Source organism: Sander lucioperca, chromosome 13, assembly GCF_008315115.2.
Source record: "Sander lucioperca isolate FBNREF2018 chromosome 13, SLUC_FBN_1.2, whole genome shotgun sequence".
NCBI lineage: Eukaryota > Metazoa > Chordata > Actinopteri > Perciformes > Percidae > Sander > Sander lucioperca.
Genome location: NC_050185.1, coordinates 5,139,584 through 5,165,833, shown reverse-complemented (window position 1 = coordinate 5,165,833; position 26,250 = coordinate 5,139,584). Strand labels below are relative to the sequence as shown.

The following is a 26,250-nucleotide window of genomic DNA, read 5'->3' as shown; positions in this document are numbered from 1 at the left end:
AATATTTAAAACTTCAGTTTTGTGTATTCCCTTATTGAGAAGGAAGAATAGAATAATAGAATAATAAAACCAGAGAATTTGATGGTTTTCTGATTCACCTTGTTTGGCTCTTTGTTTTAAATTTGGAAAAAAAACAAAAAACTTTGTCATGACTTTAGAAGATGATTATACATCATTTCTCATTTGCAAAAAAGGAAGCAAATTCAAAATGCATTTTAGGTCGCTCCAGTAACCATGCATAAGATCTTGAAACATTCCCATTTTGCCTCAGATAGTTTGGGAAAGCCATTTTTTATTTTTTTTATTTTTATAGATAACAGAAAACATAGAATACTAGTTGAACGAGCTCTTATATTGCAAAGAAATGTATTTTGTTATCTTGGAAAGAATATGTATACCTGTGGGTACTTTTGATCATTTTCTTTCATATCTAGAAAACGGGATGCTGATTTGGTTCTAAGAAACAAAAGGTTTTCTTTTTTGTATTTTTACTCTGTAACCTATAAAAATGTTTTTTCTTGTCCTAGAAAAAAAAAATGTGCTGCCGTACTGCTCATTCTTTGTATACGTCTGGACTGGAATGGAGGTTTTGATTCATGTGTGGATGCCATGGTCTGTTTTGATTTGGTATCTCTAGAGGATATGTCCCCTTCATAAATAAACACATAGCAAATTGATCGTTTATGTTGATTCCCCATCTCTGATTGATTTGTTTCATTAACACTTTTGAATGAATACTTTTTTAAAACAATTACGCTGCAGAATCACACACACACACACACACACACACACACACACACACACACACACACACACAACCTGTGTGTTACACTCACGTTGTGCTGTGTGCAGAGAAGTCATCGGCTGCTGACTGACTGGAGGACAAACAGGCTCGCTGGTCTGAGATCTGAGGAGATCCAGGACAGATGCTAACATTGCCGAGGCAAACAGAAGCAGGTTAGCTCAGGATTCAGATGGCATTTGCACTAAAGGAAGGATACCTGACCCGAGCGGGTTCGGACAGATATTTAGAAATAATGTTCAGGTTCGGGTCGGGCTCGGTCACATCAGCGCGCCTCTTACGCGCGCCTGTTTTAACGTCCGCTTGTTGCCCCGTGTGCGCTGATGCGCTCATCTGTTGACATTTCCGAATGCTTTCCTGCAGTTGCTTAATAAAAGCTTTTCACACAAACAAACGTACATGTGTCATTAGTGTGAGAAAAAAAATGAGATTTTAACTGTGTCGGGCTCGGACATAAATATCTTAATGCCTGTCGGGTTCGGGTCGGGTTTGGTTACTGCTCTGTTGGATGCGGGCCGGGCTCGGACAGAAAAATGCGACCCGATTGGCACCCTAATTTGCACAGCGATTTAAACAGCCGGGCTGCTGAGGACAGTTATCACCCAAACTAAATTGATATGCAGACAAATAAAAAGAACAACCATTTCAAAGAGGTATTTTGTTTAAAAATAATGGTACAAAAAAAATCCAGTATTTTTTCCCAACAGTTCAATAATTAGTTTACAGCGTTCAAAAAATAACATTTCATTAGTGAGCCACTTTAAGGAATATGCCAACCATTACCTATTGTCTCATAACCTGACAGAAGGGTTTCCACTTAAACTGTCCCCTGCACCAAATGGGTCTTCTTTTTCAGGTTGGTACATTTTCATCGACTTCTTTGAGCAGCAGATGTATCTTGAAAGCATGCATGCTTTTAAAAGGTTGGTAAGGCGTTTGAATATTCAACATGTTGCTTTGGTTTGAAATGTAAATCTTCCAGAGAAGTGTCAGTAATTTTGGCTAAATGTGCCAGCTCTTTCTCTCTTTTTTTTTTTTTTTTTTTTTTTAAATTATGATTTTAACAACTACTGTGTTTTGTCAGTATAAAAAAAGAAAAGAAAAAATCTTTACAATTTCATTCACTTCCATGGGGCTGGAGAGGCATCAGGGTGACAGTGATCAAAGCTTGCACGGTTACAGATAAAGATAAAATCTACTCTACTATATTACAATGTGTGAGTGTGAGGTGACCAGCACCTCTGGTCTCTGCTCTAGTAGCTGAACATCTGCTGTGCAGAGCCGCTATGTTGCTGCTGTTGCTGCGGGGTGGGCGGCTGGCTCTGGATGGGCCGGCCCGGCTCCGGGCCCTGACTCTGGGCCTCCTGACTCTCCCTCTGAGCCCCCTCCACCACGGGGGTGACCTGGCTGCCTTCAGCCGCCGGTACAGGCCTCCAGGACAGAGTCGGGGCCTCCAGCTGGTGGCCCATGGGGTTGACCAGAGTGGTGACGTTGATGAAGTGGGCGACCGACTGGGGCGCCGCGCCCCCGCCGGGACCCACCGTCTCCGGGACGAGTTCGGCCGGCCGGTTGTGGAGCATGGCCGAGCCACTGACGGCGTCGAAGGTCACAGTGAGGATGGAGTTGTCCAGGGTGAGGGGCCGGTCGCTGGCAGTCAGCTGGCCCACGGCCACAGGCTGCAGGCTGGTGAACTGCGCGGGGGCGTGGCTGGTGATGGGCGTGACCGTGATGTTGGTCAGCCCCACTGAGCTGCTGGGGGAGGAGGCTGATGGAGTGCCGGGGTCAGCCAGGACCACCACCTGGAACAGCAGCAGGTCAGATCATATTTATATATATTTATATATATTTATATATATATATATATATATATATATATTTTTTTTTTGTAATCTCCAAGCAATTCTAGCCTTTTTTTTAAGCAAACTAATTTAACTACTACCACATTTATTTACCGTTATACAGATATTATAATATCTGTTGGATAATGTAATGGATCAACAACTTATTCAAATCTGTTAAATATAATAAATCTTGAGTGTCATAACGTCATATTATGAGTTAATGTGGGATGTAACCCCTTTCTTGATAATTTAATAATATTAAATAAGTTATATATAATATAAATATAAAAATAACGTAGGTGGCCGGTAGAGCGGGCTCTTCATGCATGTCTTCCCCCTCTCTCTCTCCCCCCTTTCATATATCAGCTGTCCTATCCATTAAAGGCACAGAAATGACCCCAAATAAAATAAAAATAACTTGAATTATTACATTGCTCCTGGAAATACAAATATGTATATAGAGTCATAATTTGCTGGTTAATGTGATAGTGTGATGTTATGACATCATCTGTCAATTTAGCAGAATTGTTATATCTGAAAGCGATTTAGGTTTTATGTAATGATGACCCTTTTAAAAGGGACATTTTATTCCACTGGGTTGATATTGTAATCAATTATCACATCATCTTATAGCTCTTTACCACAATGAACAAAACAACAGAAAGAAAGTCAAGCTCCCAGTAATACAGAGTCAGAATGGTGGTAGCAGCATTATTTTACAACAAATAGTATATGTAATATATCTATATCTATCTACAGTATCTATCATCACTGCTTCTGTGCGTCTTTATATATTATGCTGGCCATCAGCAGGATGGGACTAGCTGCCGTCTCTCTTCAGCCCATTTCTCATGGTCTTTGGAAAAGGAAAGATAAAAGAAGATTGGACATGTTACTATGACAATATAACAATAGTGAACATCGTCATATGTACCTGTTGGATGCTCTGCACAGCCGAGCTGGTCTCATGCTCGTCGCCGACGATGACGGCGTTGAATTCTGTCATGGGCTCGTGCCTCGGTTCGGGGAAGTCCACGTATTCGTCCGACTCAGAAAGCTCCGGCTCAGCTGGGACTCTCTGCTTCTTCTTGGGGTGTCGGGGCGGCCGGCTGGGCCTCTCCTGAGCCACGCCGTCTTTATCCAGGATCAGAGCGGGCTGGGGAGGAAGGAGAAACACAGCGTGACGACAATGGATGGGGAAAAGAATCCTATGTATCGTGATTTTTTTTTTTTTTTGCGACGATTTAAAAAAAATTGATTCTTATTTTTATTTATTATATATACCAATGATTGATAAATATTTTCTGTTCATATGGTACCGCTGACAGTGACGACATCATACAGTATGTCGTTTAGAGATGGTCCGATACCATTTTTTGCTTCCCGATACTGATTCTGATACCTGAACTTGCGTATCGGCCGATACCGAGTACTGATCCGATACCAATGTGTCATATATTTTATTATGTTTTAACAGCTGAACACTATCATCTGTATGGATGTGATATCATTTCTATCTTTGTTGTCGGTCTGGCTCAGTTTAAACTTTTTGTGAAACATGAATGCCACAGAACTTTCTTTTATTCTCCAGTTTGACAATCAGAGAGAACATAGAAGAACATAAATAAACTACTTTAACGTAGATTTTCTTTAGGGCTGTATTACACGGTATCGGATCGGTGCATAAACTCCAGTACTTCCCGATACCGATACCAGCGTTTTAGGCAGTATCGGAGCGACATTATAGATGTTCCGGTACCGATACCAGTATCGGAACATCTCTAATGTTGTTTACAGCAAAACTGAGCAAAAGCAGAAAATACTGTACATGTAATGTTCTTCTTTACAAATGAAATACATGTCAGGCTGACTGACTGACATGTGATGTGCATTCTTTTTAGAAAACAAGTAGTTTTTAGAAATGTCCCATGATATATTGTCTCTAGAAGTGTATTATTCCACTTTTGTTTTTTTGTCAAAGGAGGAAAAGAAAACTGCAATACTCAATACTCCTAGAATCGCAAGAAATGAAAATCGCACTACAAATCGAATCGCCACCCATGTATCATGAAATAATCAAATCGGTACAAAAGCACATCGTCCCAGCCCTAATGACGACATATAGACCAGGGGTCTTCAATGGTTTTAGTAACTAAAAGAGAGACGGAGCAGGGACCCCCCAACTACATATATGTATACTATAAAATGAAGTTGCATATTAAACTGAGCCTACAATAATGTGTGGCCGGCCTAAAGCCTTTATACATACAAATATTTTTAGTGCATAGAATATAAGCTATTAAAATAATTATTGTTGGCATGATTTTATAAATCATATTTTAATGTTAATCCTTAGGATGAACTGTATCTGTGGGTGGATACCTTAGTGATTACCCTACCTATAGGCCAGTAAGCCTATCATCAATGTGTTTTTTTCTTTTCATATTTGGGGTCCCGAACCTGCTGTTGAAGATCTCTGATATAGACAGGGACAGGGGAGGTTGTATTAATTTTGTCTTTCTGCAAACACAAACATGTCCCGCAGGATGCATGGAACACCAGGTGCAAAGGGAGTCATAGTAATGCTATTACAGTAACACTTTGCCTGATTCATAGCTCGTACTGTGAAGAAACAGGAACTCTTCATAGTTCCACTCTGACAGTTCTATATTTAGCGTGCAATCAAACATACTGATGCACACCACGAGGAAGTTCATTCATTGATTGGATATGCAAATCATGCCAAAACTGCTTTCCACGTCAGACACAATCTAGCGTCATGATTATCAACATGATCAGTGTCTAGTTGAATTCCCTTCCTGGCCATAGCTACTCCAAATAATGTGCATCATTGTTATACGATGTCACAATATGGGCCGTATGCAGTTTATGGCTGTACGGAATGTCTTTATTTTTCTCACATTCAAGGCTTGTATTGTGGTTTTCGACTGAAGCTTTTATTGTTGCCATATTTTATGACATCATTCCCCTAAAGAAATCCTCCAAAAAATCCTCAATGTGGTTATATACAGTAAATGTAATTTATGGTGCTGTTAGATTGCTGCTAGAACGCCCCCTTAGTACAGGTGTGCTTCCCCAGTTGCGTGCGGCAAGCGGCAGAGCAAGCAGCTTTTTGACCGCAGTGGAAATGTTTTTTTTTTGAAAGGCTAAATGCCAAGAAATATGGATTGAAGCAGAATATTTTGTTAGATAAAAACATGTTGTAACGTGGCTGGGTTAGCTCAGTTGGTAGAGCAGGCGCACATATATAGAGGTTTACTCCTCGACGCAGTGGCCGTGGGTTCAAATCCGACCTGCGGCCCTTTGCTGCATGTCATTCCCCCCCCTCTCTCTCCCCTTTCATGTCTTCATCTGTCCTGTGGAAATAACGGCCTAAAAATGCCCAAAAAATAATCTTGAAAAAATTGTTATGTTGTAACTTTCGTTAATGATTAAATCTCTTTGTTCAATTTGATCTTCGGACTTTACAACATCTGGAGTTACTGGAAATGTTGAGATGACAATACGCAGACACCACTGGAATCTTATTCTAAAATGGGTATAATACTAAAAATTTGTGTAGCCTAATCTTTATCTGCAACTGTACAGAAATACCAGGTTTAAATAGAATGAATAGACATGCAAAACAAGGGCTGCAGCATTCAAATATTGATTTAGACTTTGAACGGCAATGGCATGAATGAAGCTTTGAAGTTTCAAACTATTGGGTCAAGCTGTAGCCACGACAATCTCACCTGCACAATGCTGATAGACGAATCATTGATTGTCGAGGCTTCCTGAAGTTCATCAAACTCATCCATTCTGACAGACACCACCTGGAGAGAACAAAGGACAACGATGACATTTTGGATCCAATAACAGCAACAACTGGCCTGTGTGGTAAAACACACGGATCATTTCCCGACATGACTGTCCGCACTCGGCTCACCTCGGGGTGTTTGCGTCGCAGATGTCGGTTCATGGAAGCGCGGGTGGACACTTTGGTCCCGCAGAGGTGACACGACTGGGCCTCCACCTTCTCGTGAGTGAGGTGGACGTGCTTCTGCAGCATGTACTCTGTCAGGTACTTCTTATCACATGTCGCACATGTCCATGTCTTACCCACTGCAGGGAGAGAGAGGAGGGGGGGGGGCTGGGTAAGTTGTAAACCATTTGCAGACTACTTTCTGGAGGACCTTAAAATTTTACTTTAGCTTTGCTACAGAGCCCAGAAAAAAACAAAACAAAAAAATATAGTCGAAAATATGACTGAATCCATCAATAAATATTACTGTTAGGTAAATAATTAAACAGAAATATAAAGCCTAGCAGAGCCTATGGTCCAATTATTCCCTTTGTCAGCCATTTTCGGCATTTCGTCTGACGCTGACCTCCTTGTTGTACTAAAGCGGGCCCTGGTGTTCACATCTCTGCTAGCCTGGAGACTGATCTTGCTCAACTGGAGGCCACCCCCCCCCGCCACACACGATTGAAGAGGTGCTCGACAATTTGAAGCTTGAGAAGCTCAGATCTTCTCTGAAAGGCTCTATCTCGACAATCCTAGAGACATGGAACCCTTTCCTAGAACTCGTTGACTCCCTCAGCTTATCTCCTGACTTGGACGACTGAGCTCCTTCTGGAGTGCTCCATTTGATGCCAGTTGCCCCTCCCCCTTTTTTTGTTTTCTCTCCTCTCTCTCTCTTTTAAGTTGTCTACCTTTTTTACTTTTATCTTTTGGATGTTGTGTGTCCTTACTGGTGTGTGTTTGTCAGTGTGCATGGGTCTGTGTTGTGTGTCCCCATCTGTTCTGGACCTGAACTGGGCTGGTTTGCGGGTGGGTAGGGGACTGGAGGGGAAGTGACATGCTGTTTTAACTATGCTTTGTTCACTTTGGCCTATGTTGTATTTCACTTATTGTTAAAATTTAAATAAAAAAAGTTGGAGAAATATAAAGCCTAATACTTTTTCCTTATAGTTTCCTTTTGAAAAAAAAAAAGTTTTTTAGATAAATAGATTGCCACCACTCGCAGGTCTGTGTGGTAAATATGAAGCTACATGCAGGCTTAGCCTAGCATCCAGCCCTGGAAACAGGTAGCCTAGCCTAAATTTCTACACACAACGCATCACTTTTTACTACATTTTGACAGTTTCTGGGCTTCATACTTCACATTGATACCATCTTTCCCTCTGTTCCCAACCAATCCATCTTCCACCCTTCAACTTTGAGTGTTTTACATTAAACATATCCTTTTCCTTTTGTTTTTTTTTTATTCTGGCTGCATAAATCAGGCTGCAAAATCAGTTGTTATCTAACCACAAATAACAGCCTCCCATGTTTAGCTTATAACTGTCTTGCAATTGTTTTTTTTTTTATTATTATCATGGCCTGACATGTACTTGCCTGTGTGGATGAGTTTGTGTGTTTCTAGAGTCGTCCTCTCACTGAACGTCTTTCCACACAGCTCACACATGAAGTCCTTTATGCCTGTGGGCAAAACAAACAGTAACTTGATGTGCTTTCTGTGAAGATTGCACGGTCAACATCCCGTGAAAATGCACATGTAGCGATCACATGTCTTTATCTGTTTAAGGTTATATTGATTGCACTGGTCTGTATCCTCTTACACCTTTTGTGAATCAGTAACACACATTTGGACTGACCCGTATGTCTCTTGTAGTGCTTCAGCATGTTGACCTTCTGGGCAAACTTGCGGTTACACTCCTTGCACTCGTACTCTTTGATGCCCTTGTGAAGCTTCATGTGGTGCCTCAGAGCGTGTTTGGTCTTCATGCCTGCACAGGACGAGATCTAGTCAACATGGGGATGATCCAAACATCAGATGTTGTGTATTGATCGTGTCGTTTACATAGTGAGGAAAAAAGTAATGAGACGTGTGATGATGCAGCAGCAGCAGCAGCAGCAGCAGCAGCGAGGAGCTGACCTTTCCCGCACTCTGCACACAGGAAGTCCCGGATGTCATCGTGAACCCTCAGGTGCTCCTTCAGCATGTCCTTTCTTGCAAAGGATTTGCCGCACTTATCACAGCCGTGACTCTTCACCCCTGGATGACACAAGATCATAATAGTTTAGAATGATGTTTTTTTTCTCTATTTTATTTTAGTTTTGACTTTTCATTTTAGTTTAGTTTTCAGAGTGTTTCTGTCTTTTTGTCAGGGCCAGGTATAATGTCTCAGAAGTATGTAGCTACATTTACATACAAAATACATGGTTGGAGAATAGCCACGATGTTTAATGTTAAATCTTTGTGTCTGATGTGAAGAAATTAGGGCACAGCTCCATCTTGTGTCCATTCAATTTCTGTGGTTCAGTGTTACGAGAGAAACTCATGCGGACTCCTTTTTTCAGTAGTAGTATATTATTATTTTTTTTACCCTGGCAGTATAGTTTCAGTTTAGTTTTTCTTGAAGGGTTTAATTTTTAGGTTTGCAAAAAATATTTTTCACTGCTTATGTTAGTTTACTATAAAAACCCTGACACACACACACACACACACACACACACACACACACACACACACACACACACACACACATACTTTGTGGGGACCCGTCATTGACATAATGCATTCCCTAGCCCCTTACCCTAACCTTAACCATCACAACTAAATGCCTAACCTTAACCCTTACCCTCACCCTAACCATAACCTAATTCTAACCCTAATACTAAAACCAAGTCTTAACCTTCAAACAGCCCTTTAACTTTGTGGGGTCCAGCATTTTGGCCCCACAAAGCTGTCGGGACCCCACAAGTATACTGGATTCCTGATTGTTGGACCCCACGAATATAGACACACACACACACACACACACACACACACACACACACACACACACACACACAGACACAGACACAGACACACACACACACACACACACACACACACACACACACACACTTGACATTACCTCAGGAACGTCAACATTAACTGGTCCACGATCACACACATAATGGGACAAACATTTGATGCAGAACACTTGCTCTCAGGCTGGTGCTCACCAGTGTGGATGATCTTGTGCCTTTCCAGGTTACCAATACTATTGAAGATCCGGCCACAAATTTCACATGGGTGGATGTACCTTTTAGGACAGATGAGCAGATTTGAAATGATTACAGACCATATACTTTGAGGTACTGTATTGCATTGAGCTACTATACATCCTGAACTGAACTTTCTCAATAGAGATTACAATTAGGCTAAATCTACACTACTAAGTTTTCATTTTTAAGCAGCATTTAGAGACAAAAACGATCTTGGCCCATTCAAGAGTTTTAGCTCAAGCAGCAGAACTAATCTCCATCCATATTCACACGTCTGACAGCACTCATCACATGACCATTCACACACACTGGGCATGTGTGTGCACCGGAGATTCTCTGAGGTCTCTGATGTTACTCTGCGGTTGAAAATCATGGATGTATAAGTTGAAAATACAGAAAATACTTTGACGATAGAACAACAATGGCGAAAAGTAAGAGCAGGGATTTATTAGCTTGGACCGACGACGAGGTGGAACTGTTACTGAAAGGTATGTAAGCCTACCTAAGGTCTCTGTTTGTGCCCGTCCAGACTACAAAGCAATTTGTTTTCAAAATAAAAAACTGGGGCAGCAGTGTTAGCGAATGTCTCCGTTTTAGGGGCTCGGAATCACCGGAGTAGTGTGGACGCAAGGCGTAAACATAGCAAAAGAAATACTGTACAGAAATAGACAAAGTGTAGATGTAGCCTCAGTGTACACATGATCAACAACCCCTTCCTTATATTTAGTTGCAGCTGCATTCAAATGCATACTCCAACACATCTGCTTCTCTTTATCTACATCTCAGGAATGAAAAAAAAAAAAAAAAAAAAAAAAAGGCTTTCACACGGACTCTCCTCATCAGCACACTTCTAAATAGCATCTGTAGTATTTTGTCATATAACCAGTATACAACAGACCTCAGCTGAGAGTCTCCATCCTATCCATTAACTCAGCCTTGATTGGACAAGGCTAAGCAAACATAAAGACCACAACCACAAATGAGCAGTAGAATATGTTTTTGTGCTTACTTCTGCACTGCAGGGTCAGGCAGCTGCTCTCTGTGGATCACCAGGTGAGCATTGTACGTGGCCTTCAGTGCGAAGCGTCGGTTACAGATCCCGCAGCCGTACCCCCTCTCCTTGTGCTGCTCCATGATGTGCTTCAGGTACTCTTTGCCCTTCGCAAATGACAGCTAAAGACACAGAAAAGGGAGCTCAGGAATGTTGTGTGGGTGTGAGTGAAAAACAAAAGATACGTGCTGCTCATTAGTCTCGCATTGCCAGACCTCCACAGCCCTGTGGAGTAAGGTCTGGCAACAGGAGCATACACTCCTGGATAGGACGCAGCGATGGTGGCTCTGCTGAATAGTCTCGGGAAGGAACTTGTTTTGGTGGAACATTTGCTCCCCGCAAAAGAAAACGCCACATACAATATTAAATGAAGCTAACTGTTCACACAATACAGTAACGTGAGTTATTTAATATCTCAGTGTGTACTTCGTCCACAACAATCCCACCAATCGGTCCCAAAACGTCCCAGTTAGAGAGGAAATGCCGTCAACATATTCTTTGTAAATCTTTACAATCGTTCCCTAAAAGAATTAAGCAGGCCTGCCTTGTTGCACCATCCAAATTTTCTTCAAAACCTGACACTTTCAGCCTGTAACGTTCAATGAACACTCTGCTCAAGATAACTGGCTGGAAGAGACAAAACATGTCTTATTATCTAAAATGTGCTTCAACTCGCTGAATTGTTTGGATATTACATTACAAGTGAATACCATAAAGGAGTCAAAGTGTGTGTGGGAGTCTGCAGGCCATCTCCAGGACAAAGCTTACTTGGCATTTCTTGCAGTTGTACTTGTGGTGCTCGGGATCGTCTTCCTCTTCGTCGTCGTCCGTTTCGTCGCTGTCGTCTGCTGAAATGCCAATCTTGTTGATGAAGGCCTCTCTCTCCTGCTCGTCCATCAAGGCTATGTCCTGGAAACAAACACAACCCTAAGAAATGATTCAGCTCAACGACAGCTGAGATCCAGACAGGGTGTCCAAACCAAATTTACTGAAACATGTATGTTCTAAGGAGCTATTCGAGAACCACAGTGACATCTACCACTTCATTTAACATGGACCATTTTAGTTTCATCCATGGCAACCCTGCTAGCATGGCTAAAAAGCAAGTAGCAATATCACTGTGTGGAAATACTGTAAGGAAAAGTCCTGCAGTCAAAAAAGTCTGCTTTAGTAAAAGTACAAAGGTATTAGCATCAACATATACTTAAAGTACCCAATGTAAAAGTACTCTTTATGCAGAATGGCCCGTCTCAGAAAAAAAGAATAGCATATTGTTGGATTATAATTACTGATGCATTAATGTGTTCATCACTTTAATGTTTCAATTTTAACAACTTTAGATACTGCTGGGTAGCTTTTGAATTTCCCCCAGGGATCAATAAAGTTGTATCTTAAATCGGTCATAACACATTAAAATTTGTTGATTATAATTTGTATAATTAATCTCACTGTGCAATGAAACTAGGAACATAAAGGTATAAAACCTCAGTTAAACACAGTGCAGTAAAAAGTCTGAATTGTATTAAAGTAGAGGTAGAAAGTAATAGAAAATACTACTACTATAAAGTACCTTAAAATAGTACCTAAGCACAGTACTGGAGTAAATGTACTGAGATCCTTTGATTAGTGAAAGTGAACTGTCTCACCTTGAAGTGAACGTGAATGTGATCTCGGAGGACGTCCACGCGGAAGAACTTGCGAGCGCAGATTTCACAGGTGTACTTCTTATCGCCGTGAGTCAACAGATGCTTGTTCATGTTGCTCCTGCAGGAGAACACCTATGCACACACACACACACACACACACACACACACACACACACACACACACACACACACACACACGTCACAGACCAAGTATTTCTGAAGCCCCACAGTACATTTTAATCCACCAGGAAGCACTTACGTTTAGTTCTTTTGACCTGCTGCCATGAATGACATTAAAATCTCACCTTGCCACACATGGGACAGGGGGACGGCTCCTTCCTGTACCTGCTCCCCTCTTCTCCGTTGGCCTCCAGCTCCTCTCTCTTCATGTGCTTTGGTCCTGTCCAGATGCATTGGGGTTATAGTTCAGCTTAAAGAGCTTAAATAAAAGGCCCAACAGGAGAAATATGGTGACATAGTTTGATGCAAGGTGGAGCTCTCTGCTGCAAGATCACACGTTGCCTACAAAATGATCAGCTCCCCTAGACCCAACATCTCAGACCTGAACGATGGAGCCATCACACGCCTTGCCCTCACCTTGTCAATGACACCAATCACCCTCTACATCCACACTTTACACTGCTGCCATCTGGCCGCAGATACAGGACTCTGAGGTGTAGAAGAACTCGCTGTGGAAGTAGTCTGCTGAATAAACTACCTCGCTGACTTTGTATAGATCCGGTGTCGTTGTGTCTATATACCTGTCTTTATGTTATCTGTTGATGTATTTGCCCGTGAATATTGCCATGTGCATGAAACAGACTGTGAAAACAAATGATCTGAATTAACAAAACATCCATCCACCATTTATAGTTTTTTCACCAACACCCATATTTCTGAAGGAAATTCACCTTAATTGTAAATTGGGGCTTCATGATATGTGGGAAATACGCGATAGCGTTGTTGAATATCACGATAACGATATTACTTGTGATAAATAAACAGAATAAAAGTGCACTTAGTTCTGCCTTTCTGCTGCTTTCAGTATTCTGCTACTTGTTGAATAGGAAATCATTTCTAACATTCTTTTACTGAACAAATTGAACACTGAATTGAATATAAAAAGGCACCACTAAGAAAAGAATTAGAGAGCTACATTTTAAAAGGGCAGTTTTCTGCTGATATTTTCTTTCAACTTACACAAAAAACCTCTGAGTGTCTTTCGCGATATGGTGCAGCCTTTCACGATGCGCTTATTGCGCCAGTTGATATCACGATGACGATGAAAAAAAAACTATATATTGTGCAGCCCTATTGTGAATGATGCACCTAAACACAAAGTCAATATTTGTGGGACTCTCTGCTCTTGTGGGACTCAGGCTACATTGACATTGCTAAGATTTGGTTTTTAAGCGAGAGTTTGAGCCAAAAGCAATCTCCGTGCTTTTTCAAGTCAAGTCAAATCTCAAGTGTTTTTAGCTCCAGTGGAAAAACGAATATCCGTTTAAACGAACACGCCCAAAGCGCACATCTCATCAACATTCTGGTATACTGGGCATAAAAAGGTTGCTGGTAGTTGCCATGGTAACGTAACGTGTAGTCTCAGAGAACGAGACGTCATGACCGATAAGACCCAATCAGGCGGCGAAAACGTTGGCGTCAAGTGTCGGTGTTGCCAAAGTTCTCTGTTTGCGGCCGTTGAGACTGCATCACAACCCCGCAGATTCCAAACCAGAACGGGGTCAGACGTGTTTTCACGTCTCCGCTTTAGGGACTCGGAAACGCCAGAGCAGGGGGGATGCGAGGTGTAAGTAGGTGTAGGTGTAGGTGTAAGGTGTAGCAAAACATATTTCTTTTTTAAACAGAAAGGTAGCAATGTAAATGTAGCCTCACCCACACCGTGCCTCCTGTGGTGCTCCTGCATCACATCTTTGCGGTAGAACATCTTGTTGCAGATTTCACAGGAGTAGAGCTTCTCACCGTGCTTCTTCTTGTGCTTGGAAAGGTTACTGTTGGTGGAGAAAAACCGCGAGCAGATGTCGCACTGGAACGTCTTGTCGTCTGGAGTGAAGGAGATGGAATTCATTGAATCCGGTGTGATCTCATATGTCCTATTCTATGTAACTGTATGTGATGCGGGGTAGCTGTGGCTGTTAATGCCAATGATATGGCTTCTACATCTTTTGGTGTGTGTTGTTACCTTGTTGGTTTTGCTCTGTGTAAAAGGATTAAAAATGATGCAGTTATGGGAAAATATGATGTACATGGTTATGAGTAAGAAGTGTTTGTGTGTGTGTGTATAAGTAAACTTGGAGGTAACATGCAACTCAGTGTAAGGAGACGGACAGGAGAATAAGGCTATGTTTTGACGGAAACGATCTGAAGAGAAACGCAAAAGTGGCGCTGCGTTCTCACTTTTTATTCTGCGTTTAGACAAGACTTTTCTGCGTGCATATGGTGACGCAAGTGTGTGAAATGCGATGTAGTATGCACACCAGGCACCTAGGTGGCACTGCCACACAACACCACCAAGTCCGCGGCCTACGTAGAACCTTCCTTCTACTTCTCTCCTTAGTAGCGCGAAACCAAAACATGTCGAAGCGAACAAGAAAAGCTGACAATTTTGTCTGGACAGACGAGGAGGTGGAGTTGCATGTTTGTCTGATGATGACCGACAGTCGACCGTGATAAGCCACAGCACAGCACCCACGGGAGCACTACCAATATCCTGAGACCCGCAGCCCTTCAGCCGCTGCTTGAGAGCGAGAGGCAGTGGGCAGAGGAGGGTGAAGCAGACGGCTGCCCGCTGGCCGCTAGCCACAGACCGCTGCCCGCTAGCCGCTGCCACTTGCTCTCTCTCTTTCTCTTCATCCGCAACGTTGTAGCCTACTCTGGCAGCTGGCTCAAATTAATAGCCTACATATGGTCATCGAACTATAACAACCTTATCCACATTGTAGAAATCGTTTAAAAATATTGAGCCATTACATTGAAAATCTTTTAGATAACAGGAGCCTATAATTTCTGTAGCCTACTCCGTAACAACAGACTACCTAGACGCCTTTTTCTCGTCTCTCTCCACCCTGCTGTCTTCAGACTTTTGCGTTTTTTACCCTTTAGACAGTAACGCGACGGTGGAGCGTTTTTAAGATTTCCACTCTGGAGGTTGGTTTCACTTATTCGCGTTTTAAGCCCCAAAAACGCCGTCGCCGTATAAACAAAAGGCACATCCAATAAAATATTTTGTCGTTTTCACCCGCGAGCGTCATCGTGTAAACAGGGCCTTAGAGACGCCTGGATTTAAAACACAAAAGAAATGCATGTTGGTGTTTAAAATTGTTTAATAAACAGAAAGTTGAAGAAAAACACATCCCACTTGATCAGAAACATTTTTCAAAAAAGGGTAAAGCAAGGAAATAACTTCCTATTTAAGGAAAAATAAAGCCTTATCCTACCTGTCCGACAGTTGTGGAACTTTAAGGCATTTTCCAGGCGAAAGGATTTCTCACACGTGTTGCATTTATATTTGTAGTCCTGGTCAGGCTGGTAAAAAGAAGACACATCAACACATGAACTAGCAGGGGAAGTCAACTCTCCTGAGCTAACAGCTTGGAGTGCTACTCACCATGTTCTTGCTGTGCTTGTAAGAGATGTGCTGCTTTAGACTCTCCTTGCGGCTGAACAACTTGTCACACTCATCGCATTTGAACAGCTTATCACCTGGGAGAATATGCAAGAAGGGATTCCTTAATACTCACAATATTCACCCATTGTTATTTACTGTCTGAATATACTGTAATAGAGGTGTTGATAGTGTACATATTAATATTATTTCTTTTATTCAGGGTTTTTGGCACCCACCAAAGCGGTTGCAGCCAGGCCCAAAGGAAAATTTGAAGATACTTCGAACGTCAACAAGAAGTAACGCCACCCAACATCGCTTAGAGCACCTTTAATGTGTATTTTTCTTATTCTGTTGTGTTTGAATCTTCTGAGCTGCTGTAACAAGGGAATTTCCCCAGTGTGGGATCAATAAAGTCTATCTTATCTTATCATTCCCAATGTCACTGTATTTGAATTCCGTGCCGTCTCAGAAAGAGAGCAACACTGCTTTGAAAGCCAAAAGTAGCTTCTCGACTGGCTAATCTTCACGTACCATGCGATCGGATGTGTCTGTTGAGGTTGCTGCTGTTCTGGAAGACCTTGTTGCAGAGGGAGCAGCGATACACCCTCTTGTGCTCTCTGGCTTTGTGTCTCTTGGGGACGGCCCCGCTGTCAGCGGTGCTCCGCAGGCTGCTGCTCCCTGCTGCTGCTGCCTCTGGGGCCGCCGGCTTGGAGCTCTCCACCGAGGGCTTCACATCTGCACACATCAGCAATCCAGTGTCAACCAGAAACCTAATAACAATACATAGACAGATATCCTCTTCTTTTCTTTAAACATAAACAGTTTTGCCAAGAACCTTAAAGGTCCCATGGCGTGAAAATTTCACTTTATGAGGTTTTTTAACATTAATATGAGTTCCCCCAGCCTGCCTATGGTCCCCCAGTGGCTAGAAATGGCGATAGGTGTAAACCGAGCCCTGGGTATCCTGCTCTGCCTTTGAGAAAATGAAAGCTCAGATGGACCAATCTGGAATCTGCTCCTTATGAGGTCATAAGGAGAAAGGTTACCTCCCCTTTCTCTGCTTTGCCCGCCCAGAGAATTTGGCCCACCCATGAGAAAGAGAGAGATATCATGGCTTTCAAACGAGCAAAATAGCAGTTGGTCAAGGCCACACCCCCACCCTCCACCTTGCTCCCCCTCCCCCCCCCTCCCTCTCCTCCTCAATATCTACAGACACAGAAATGGCACATCCTAAGTAAAGCTCATTGTGGGACTGGCTCTAGTGGCTGGAATTCTGCACCAAGGCTGAATTTCGGGAAAGAGACTTCAGATACAGTATTAGGGGACCACTAAGGTCTATATAAAAGAGACTTCAGATACAGTATTAGGGGACCACTAAGGTCTATATAAAAGAGACTTCAGATACAGTATTAGGGGACCACTAAAGCCTATATAAAAGAGACTTCAGATACAGTATTAGGGGACCACTAAAGCCTATATAAAAGAGACTTCAGATACAGTATTAGGGGACCACTAAGGCCTATATAAAAGAGACTTCAGATACAGTATTAGGGGACCACTAAAGCCTATATAAAAGAGACTTCAGATACAGTATTAGGGGACCACTAAAGCCTATATAAAAGAGACTTCAGATACAGTATTAGGGGACCACTAAGGTCTATATAAAAGAGACTTCAGATACAGTATTAGGGGACCACTAAGGTCTATATAAAAGAGACTTCAGATACAGTATTAGGGGACCACTAAGGTCTATATAAAAGAGACTTCAGATACAGTATTAGGGGACCACTAAGGTCTATATAAAAGAGACTTCAGATACAGTATTAGGGGACCACTAAGGTCTATATAAAAGAGACTTCAGATACAGTATTAGGGGACCACTAAGGCCTATATAAAAGAGACTTCAGATACAGTATTAGGGGACCACTAAGGTCTATATAAAAGAGACTTCAGATACAGTATTAGGGGACCACTAAGGCCTATATAAAAGCATCCAAAATGCAGCATATCATAGGACATTTAAATGTAGTTACTGAAGATACTGTTGGAGATGATATTTTACAGTTGAACCAGAAACTGTATTCTTTATAATGACAGTAAATATAACACAGTCCATGTTGAGCCATACATTTAATTGTAACTATAAATGTATATAAATAACTATAAATCAAAATGCAAAGAAAAAGTATATCAACAACAGCCACGCTAGTAGCTGTGTAAGGCTGTAAGATGTTGCATTTATTGAACTCAAAAAAACTAAATCAACAGTAAAAACACCTTAAACTTGTGAAATTTCCCTTCATACCTTTCCCATTTGAACATTTTTCATTCAGAACACAAGAAAAAATAACAGCTTGCTTGCCAAACGTAATGTGCAAAATAATTGTTTTTCTTGATTATTATGTTTTTGTTATCATTAGGAGCCAAAATCGTAATGGTGATTAAAATTTCGATTAATTGCACAGCCCTACGACAAAGTAAACTTTTGAGTAGAATCACCAAAGTCAGTAGGATTCATCCTTTGGGGATCGTGTATGAATGTCTGTATATAATGTTATCCATCCTGTAGTTGTTGACATATTTCAGTCTGGACCAAAGTTGTGGCCTGACCGACTGAGACACTGCCATCCCTGGCACCCATGGCTAAAATAACAAAGACATGAAGCTGTGCTCTGTTATCTGTGACCAAGATTAGATTCTCTAATTTTGCACTACGGGAATAACTTCATTCACCTTCCACCAAGCTGCTCCATCTCCTACTACCTCAGATATTTGCAACTTTTTTTTTTTTTTTTTTTTAGGAATCAACCTCTGCAGAATGTACCTGAACCTGTCGCAGCTTGTTCAGAGTTATGTGCTACACATGTAAGAAGACAGAGTGTCAGTGATAATGCAGTGATATCGAGTGGAGGAAAAAAGGTGAGAGCTGTATTGCATTGCGAAATGCGACTACAGAGGAATAACTAGCACCTTTGCCTTTTCTGAGATGGAGTTCTAATTGATATCACAATTAGAAATCCATCTCTGGGCCCAGACTAGTTTAATGATTATTTATGTTTTGAGTGTTGTTTAAAAGCTATAGTGCATAGTTTCTGTCTCCCCCATGAGGAATTCTAAATAATGACAACACTGTCGTTGCCTCCACATGATACAAGCCTTCTGTGATCGTGCAGCTCGATGGTGTTTTAAGCCCCCAACGTCGACTTCAAGGCAGCGCTGCGACCATAGACTGTATAATATTAATGGACAATGCATCCGGTTTGGTGAAGTGCTGCAAATGCGGAAGTGCCTTAAACCTGCATTCTATCTGAATTCCAGCAGGGGGAGACTCCTTAAACCTGCTTTCTATCTGAATTCCAGCAGGGGGCGACAGCGATACGTGCAGTTGCAAAAGGAGGTCTGTTTCTGTAGAAGTCTATGAGAAAGTGACCCACTTCTCACCTGATTTATTACCTCAGTAAACATTTTCATAATGAATTTATGGTCTCAATTGCTAGTTTTAAGTCTTCTGCAACACAGAATGATGTTCATTTTTTGAATTATGGTCTCGATTTTAAAATTGGCGATAAAGCAGGGGGTGTTTTAGGGCGTGGCTATGATGTGGTTGACAGTGAAAGTGTGTAACGTAACGTGGATCCTCCCTCACTCCTCCCTCTCGTCTAAAATCGCCACATCCTCAACCAGGATGGCTGCGCCCGTAACGGCAAACTCGACGACTCCTAGCAGATCTCCACAAACCAATGATGATGAATGGGTGACGTCACACATGCTCTGTCCATTAATACTAACAGTCTATGGCTGCGACCATCGACTTTAAGTCAATCCTAGGGCCTTCCAGGCAGCGCTGCCCGGAAGACGACGTTGGGGGCTTAAAACACCAAACACCGATCGCGCACCACCCCCACTCCCCCTCCTAGTAGCCAAGGAGGACACGGAGGATTAAAAAAACATGATGGACTCTTCATTTGAGCTTCTGTGTGCGAAATCCACCGGGCGACACCATTTTTTAAACATAGCCATACTGAGAAATACAGAGAGAGTTGTGTGGAGCTGATAGTCCTAATTAGCTTTGTAGCAACTCATTTGGCAATGGCTTGAATGTAACAGACGTTCATTAATGTCAAAAAGTTACACACTAAAGCTTTAAAAATAAATAAAACATTTTTATGTTAATCACAAAAAGAAATCCATCTCAGAAAAATCTAAGTCTCCGGGATAGTGAGTCTCCAAGGAAGCTTTTGCTCTTTCATGGGCTGACACAAAGATGTTTTAAATTTTACAGCTCTTCATCTCCACAGGATACGGAGCTCACCTTTGTTTTTGCTGGCTGTAGCCGTAGCTCTGGGCCTGCGTCCCTTAGCTCGCCTCCCCCGGCCCGGCCCTCTCTTGGGGCCCGGTTGAGCTGCAGGGGGGTCGCCCTGCTCCTCACCCGGGCCGACCAGGCTCTCCTCTTGGGGCAGGAGTGGGTCGACCGGAAGCATCGTTGCTGTCTGCACCTCATCGCCATGACTCAGCATGTTGCCTGTGGTCAACAGAAGGTAGTAGGGGAATCAGAGCGTGTAACCGTGGCACGGCATTTCCTCAGCTTAGAGAAGTTTTCAACAGCCTGTTGGAGAAACAGCTGACCCAGACATGACCCGGGACTTAGCTTCCTTCTTGCTGAACGAAGAGGACATTTCTAGGATGTACTGACTGGAGGGGATGGATGTTTTGAGTGATCTCACCTGCATTGTTTTCTTCCGCCACTGGGGGCATGTGGGCTCCAGGTTTCTCCGAGGGCTCCGTCACCTCTGAGTAAAACAGAGAGAGAAAAAAAAAAAACTATAAAGACACAACTCGCACTGTTGCCATGACACGCTACAACAGCATCAGTGCTGTGTGATGTCATCTACCTAGGGGAAGTGCTGCTTGAAGTGGAGGCTTAAGCATGGGCTTCTCCATCTTCTTGGCATAGAAAGCTCCGTACCAGACCCTCAGCTCTGTTCCTGGGAGCACATCCTGGGAAACAGACAGCAGAGGCAGGGAGGAATAAAGCAACCTCCTATTAGAGACGAGTGAGCAGCATGACTAAATTAATCCCTGGACTCTAGAACAAACAGCAGCAGCAAACTATGAGGGGCTCAGGTTGAGGACGGCTACACCAAGGTTATAATAGTTTTACATTTCACATTTGTTTTTTTATTTTGTTTTAGTTTTGACTTGTGGATTTCATTTCAGTTTGAGTTTAGTTTCCAGAGTGGGTTTGCTACAGGTACTTTTAGTTTGATTTCAGGTTTCCAGAAAGGTTTACGTTCAGTTTTTGTATATTTATTTTTAGTTTGTTTTTCTTAAGGGCCAGGTATAATGTCTCTGAAGTACGTAGCTACACATACATACAAATACATGGTTGGAAGAATAGCCATAATCTTTGCGCTACTTTAGTGTCTGATGTGAAGCAGTTACGGCACAGCGCCATCTCATGTCAAGTCCGTTAAATTTCTGTGGTTCAGTGTCACGAGAGTCGACGGAAATTCGGGCTGTCTTTTTTTCAGTAGTGACATATTATGGCTAAAAAAAAACTAATACTGAAATGACTTATGTACAGTTTTAGTTGATCTTCATTGCTTTTTTTAACATGGCAATAGTTTTTCTATTTAGTTTCAATTCACTAAAAATATTTTTCACTACTATCCAGGGTACAAGCGGCCGAAATGGGTTTCCTCAGGAGGGTGGCTGGCATCTCCCTTAGAGATAGGGTGAGAAGCTCAGTCATCCGTGAGGAGCTCGGAGTAGAGCCGCTGCTCCTTCGCGTCGAAAGGAGCCAGTTGAGGTGGTTCGGGCATCTGGTAAGGATGCCCCCTGGGCGCCTCCCTAGGGAGGTGTTCCAGGCACGTCCAGCTGGGAGGAGGCCTCGGGGAAGACCCAGGACTAGGTGGAGGGATTATATCTCCAACCTGGCCTGGGAACGCCTCGGGATCCCCCAGTCGGAGCTGGTTAATGTGGCTCGGGAAAGGGAAGTTTGGGGTCCCCTGCTGGAGCTGCTACCCCCGCGACCCGATACCGGATAAGCGGACGAAGATGGATGGATGGATATTTTTCACTACTTATTTTCATTTTAGTTCAATTCAACAACTTTATTAATCCCACAAGAGGCAATTTAGTTAAGAGCAGCTACAGACATTCTCCACAGACATGAGGAGAATGGAAGTGTTCCATAATGGATGCCTCCGACGTATATGCCAGATCTGCCAAATCTCCAACAATGAACTGTACAAGAAAACGGGAAGCCGGAGCATCACCAAGGAGATTACGCACAGACACCTGAGATGGCTAGGACATGTGTTGAGGATGGAGCAGGACCACATCACAAAAGTCGCCTTAAGATGGACACCACCTGGCAAAAGAAAAACTGGGAGGCCCAAAACCACCTGGCGCACTGTGACACAAGAGCTGGAACAGATGAATCCGTCATGGGGAGAGGCCCAACATGCTGCCAGGGACCCAATGCAATCCCATATGGGATGAAAAGGAGTAGGAGTAGTAGTAGTAGTAGCTGCTACAGACAACACACACATACATAACAGCACACAAGCCTACATATAGGCCCACACCCTGGAGAGTAGATAAATAATAAACAAAAAATTGATTTTATCCATTTAAAAGTCGAATTGCAGAAGGGATAAAAGAATTAGAGTGGCGATTAGTTTTAAAAGCAGGTCAAATATAACGACGTCTTAATGGCAACAGAGAGAATTCACTCTGAAGAACATGATCTGAAGACGACAAAATGCTCGCTGCTTTGCGCCAGATTTGTTGATTACAAAGAGAATTTAAATCCCTTTGTTTCACGCCAATACTTTTAGAGCAGGTTTTGTATATTGTTCAGGCTGTTTCTGTCTTTCACCGTGAGGCTGTGAGACCAGCAGATCAAAGAAAAAGTCCCAAGGCTTTCGATAACCGATGACAAAAACGACAATGATAACCCTGGGACACACGCACCTGGGAGGTGTTGAAGTACACGTCCTCGTCCTGCTGGTAGGCCGTCAGGTTCTGGTGTTTGTGGTCGGTGGCAGGTCGCACCAGCATCATCCAGTTGCAGTCTTCTTCACTGCTGGAGTCAAAACACACCACCACGGCATCCTTCTGGAAGATCTGCCCATTTACATCAGCAAGGATTAACAAGAATGGAAGCTCAAATAACAACCACATCCATCCATTTATAATAGAACAGAGCATCAAGTGGGTCTGCTCTACATGTTAACTTCAGGATTCATCAGGCTGCACCTTAAGAGGGAAGGCTCCTTCCTTATCCAGGTGGGGGACCCTCTTAGCCTCAAAGGGCCCAAAGCGGGTCCTCTTGACCAGCCGGCGCAGAACAAACACCCCCTCGTGGCCGTCAGCCACCTGTCTGATCTCCAGGCTGTTTGGTAAAGACGACCTGATCCAGGACAACAACAACTTAGTATGATTGTTATGAAATGGCTAGACCTGCAACGATTAATCCATTAGTTGTCAACTATTAAATTAATCGGCAACTGATTTGACGGTCGATTAGAGGATTCGTTTGAGAAAGAAAGTCAAAATTCTGGTCTCTTGCTCTTTTCAATATCCTTTTTTCTCCTGAGAGAGTCCTGTTCCTGAAATTTGGATTTTGAATACGTGTGGTCCTCCATGTTTCCTTCTTTAAACTTGCCGGGGCCGGGAAGCTACGATACCCATTAGCAGCATTAGCAGCACCTGTGAGTTTATCATGTGACAGCGAGAACGTGAAAGGCAGAGCAGTATGTCCTGTATGTCTCTTACCAGCTAACGTATTTCAAGATGGAGCATGAATATGGAGCATCTACCGCAGTTCATGCGAATGCAAATGTAAAATTTCAAGCCAAAAGGAATACTTGGAATTGATGGTGGTGGTAAATATTAGGGATGTCCAGATCCGATCACGTGATCGGAAATCGGGCCCGATCACGTGGTTTCAGACTCGATCGGAATCGGACGTTACCTCCCGATCAGGACTCGGATATATATGTGTATATATATTCTCATTATTTTTTAACACATCTATAGTTATGCGGTGGCACAGAGTTAGACCCTTTTGACTCCACACAGAAACAGCAACGCATGCGGCATGACATCACTTTGTTGCAGAGACGCTATTGGTTAAATGCCGGCAAAGTAGAACACGGAAGCAGCTTGAAGCGGAAAGCGCGAGTATGTCTGCGGTCTGGAGGTATTATAAAGTTGATGACAACAACATTGCCATAGCAAACTGTGAGATATGTAACAGAAGTGCTCTGTTTGTTAACAGAGTTGTTGAATGTTAAAATATGGTGAATTAAATAAAAAATAAGGAACATCCTGGATCTATTTTTTCGCTCTTCTTTATTCTTTTTTTATATTTTATAGAAGTATCGGATCGGGACTCGGTATCAGTAGATACTCAAAATCAAATGACTCGGACTCGAGGGCAAAAAAACCTGATCGGGACATCCCTAGTAAATACTCATGAAAAAGGACAAGTTTGTGAACGGACAACACAGATTTTGATAATGAACAACTAAACAGGTTACACGCTGGACCTTTAAATGTGAATATCTTCTAGTTTCTTCTCTCCTCTGTGACAGTAAACTGAATATCTTTGAGTTGTGGACAAAACAAGACATTTTCTGACATTGTATAGTTGACAATGATCATTAGTTGGAGCCCTAGAAATGGCAATAACAACAAAATCATAAAGTAACTTATATCATTTCCTTGGTCGTTAGCACGGTGTTATATGAATTCAATAACTGACTAACTTCTCAGGCATTTAAAAATAAAACTGCCTGAAAACTGGATTTGCCTGAAGATGTGAATTTAGCACGTGTGGGAGGGAATTTAAGAGTGCCAGATTGCAACCATCTGCAAAGGGCTCTTTACTCACACAGTCTCTCTTCAAGGTCTACATTATTAATAACATGACACTTGTAAAAGCTTTGTATTTTCATCCCAACCCTCCGACCATGAGGAGGATAGAGGCCAGGGTCAGTTTAAACACTTCTGCAGCTAGTAGGAATTCACGTTTTTGAATCTCTCTCTGGTTGAATCTTAGAAAATGAACTGAAGTTGAATGGATGGGTGGAATCACTATCTTGATTGCGGTCAGTCAAGTCCAGTACACTTAGAGTTGTCACTCACCGGGCCCGGCTAAGGACGAAGGAGTCCTGGACGGTCACCAGGGGTCCCAGCTCAGGACACTCGGAGTCATGGTACTGGCCACAGTCCTCACACCCTGTAACACACACACACACACACACACACACACACACACACACACACACACACACACACACACACACACACATCACAGCTGTCACCACAGCCCAGTGGCACACTTACATTCTGGCAGTACAGTAAGGGCTGGATTCATACTCACAGATGAACTCATCTGGCGTCTGCTCAGCCATTATGCCAACCTAAAAATAAGAAGAGAAGATCAGAATATCATGTCATTAATAGGGAACAAGGCCAGGCCAGGAGGGAGCTGACCAGCGATTAAGTCCTACAGAATGTTCACTTATGAAGGAACATACTTTTAAGTGTGTGTGTGTGTGTGTGAGAAAGAATGTAATTCAACTTCCAAGCCTGCATACACACATTTCACCTGGGACACTTCAGCTATATCGCATGCATGCATCAGATGTCCTGAGCTGGCTAAACGGTGGCGTATTATGACAACATTAACTGGGTTCTGGTGGAAGCGATACAGTTGGAGCATGCATATTAACGTATGCATTCCGTGCTGGAGATGGGATCCAGGATTTGAGTTGTTCCCAAACTCTAGCCGGGTTTTAACTCCGATCTGAGCGGCTCCTCTTCAGTAAAATGTAACAAAGAACAGTCGGCATGGCGGATGGACCGGAGACGAAAACCACCAAACCGGAGTCGATGCTCTTCAACGGCCAGCAGTCAGCGGTGGAGGCGGCGCAGGAAACCCCCCAGCGAACCGGACACACCAGCTGCACCTTTACTACACAACCGCGTCGCCATTTTGTAGGAAATCGGTGTACATTTATAAGGAAACACGTTACCTTTTTTGCAAAAGACCCTTCATTTAGCGAATCCTGACTCCGGGTTCCAATCCGCTCCAGAAACGGCGCAAGACCGGAAACGAACTGCGCCGAATGCATTATGGGGAATGTAGGCTCGTCAGAAGCGATACAGAGCAACTCAATCAAGCATTAATTAGGAAGTTAGAGATTTTAGT

At 42.8% G+C, this 26,250-nt stretch overlaps 1 protein-coding gene across 3 annotated transcripts; it reads right to left on the bottom strand.

Moving 5' to 3' along the window:
- Nucleotides 1-1,720: 1,720 nt before the first annotated feature.
- Nucleotides 1,721-26,188, bottom strand: prdm15 (PR domain containing 15). 3 transcript variants are annotated; one of them, XM_031310724.2, is made up of 24 exons: nt 26,075-26,188; nt 25,420-25,459; nt 25,182-25,275; nt 23,289-23,442; nt 23,004-23,156; nt 20,918-21,023; nt 20,750-20,815; nt 20,338-20,547; nt 16,557-16,760; nt 16,026-16,120; nt 15,856-15,943; nt 14,294-14,461; nt 12,706-12,800; nt 12,401-12,532; nt 11,523-11,663; nt 10,713-10,876; nt 9,662-9,741; nt 8,586-8,705; nt 8,305-8,436; nt 8,045-8,128; nt 6,593-6,768; nt 6,399-6,479; nt 3,578-3,799; nt 1,721-2,601 (listed from the first exon to the last, which is right to left on the bottom strand). In XM_031310724.2, the coding sequence occupies exons 1-24, from the start codon at nt 26,171-26,173 to the stop codon at nt 2,056-2,058; spliced, it is 3,450 nt and encodes a 1,149-aa protein (XP_031166584.1). In that variant the 5' UTR covers nt 26,174-26,188; the 3' UTR covers nt 1,721-2,055. The 3 variants fall into 3 exon arrangements, with proteins under 3 accessions (XP_031166584.1, XP_035864906.1, XP_035864907.1); XM_036009013.1 differs by lacking the exon at nt 26,075-26,188 and adding an exon at nt 25,641-26,042; XM_036009014.1 differs by lacking the exon at nt 1,721-2,601 and adding an exon at nt 3,096-3,499.
- Nucleotides 26,189-26,250: the final 62 nt, after the last annotated feature.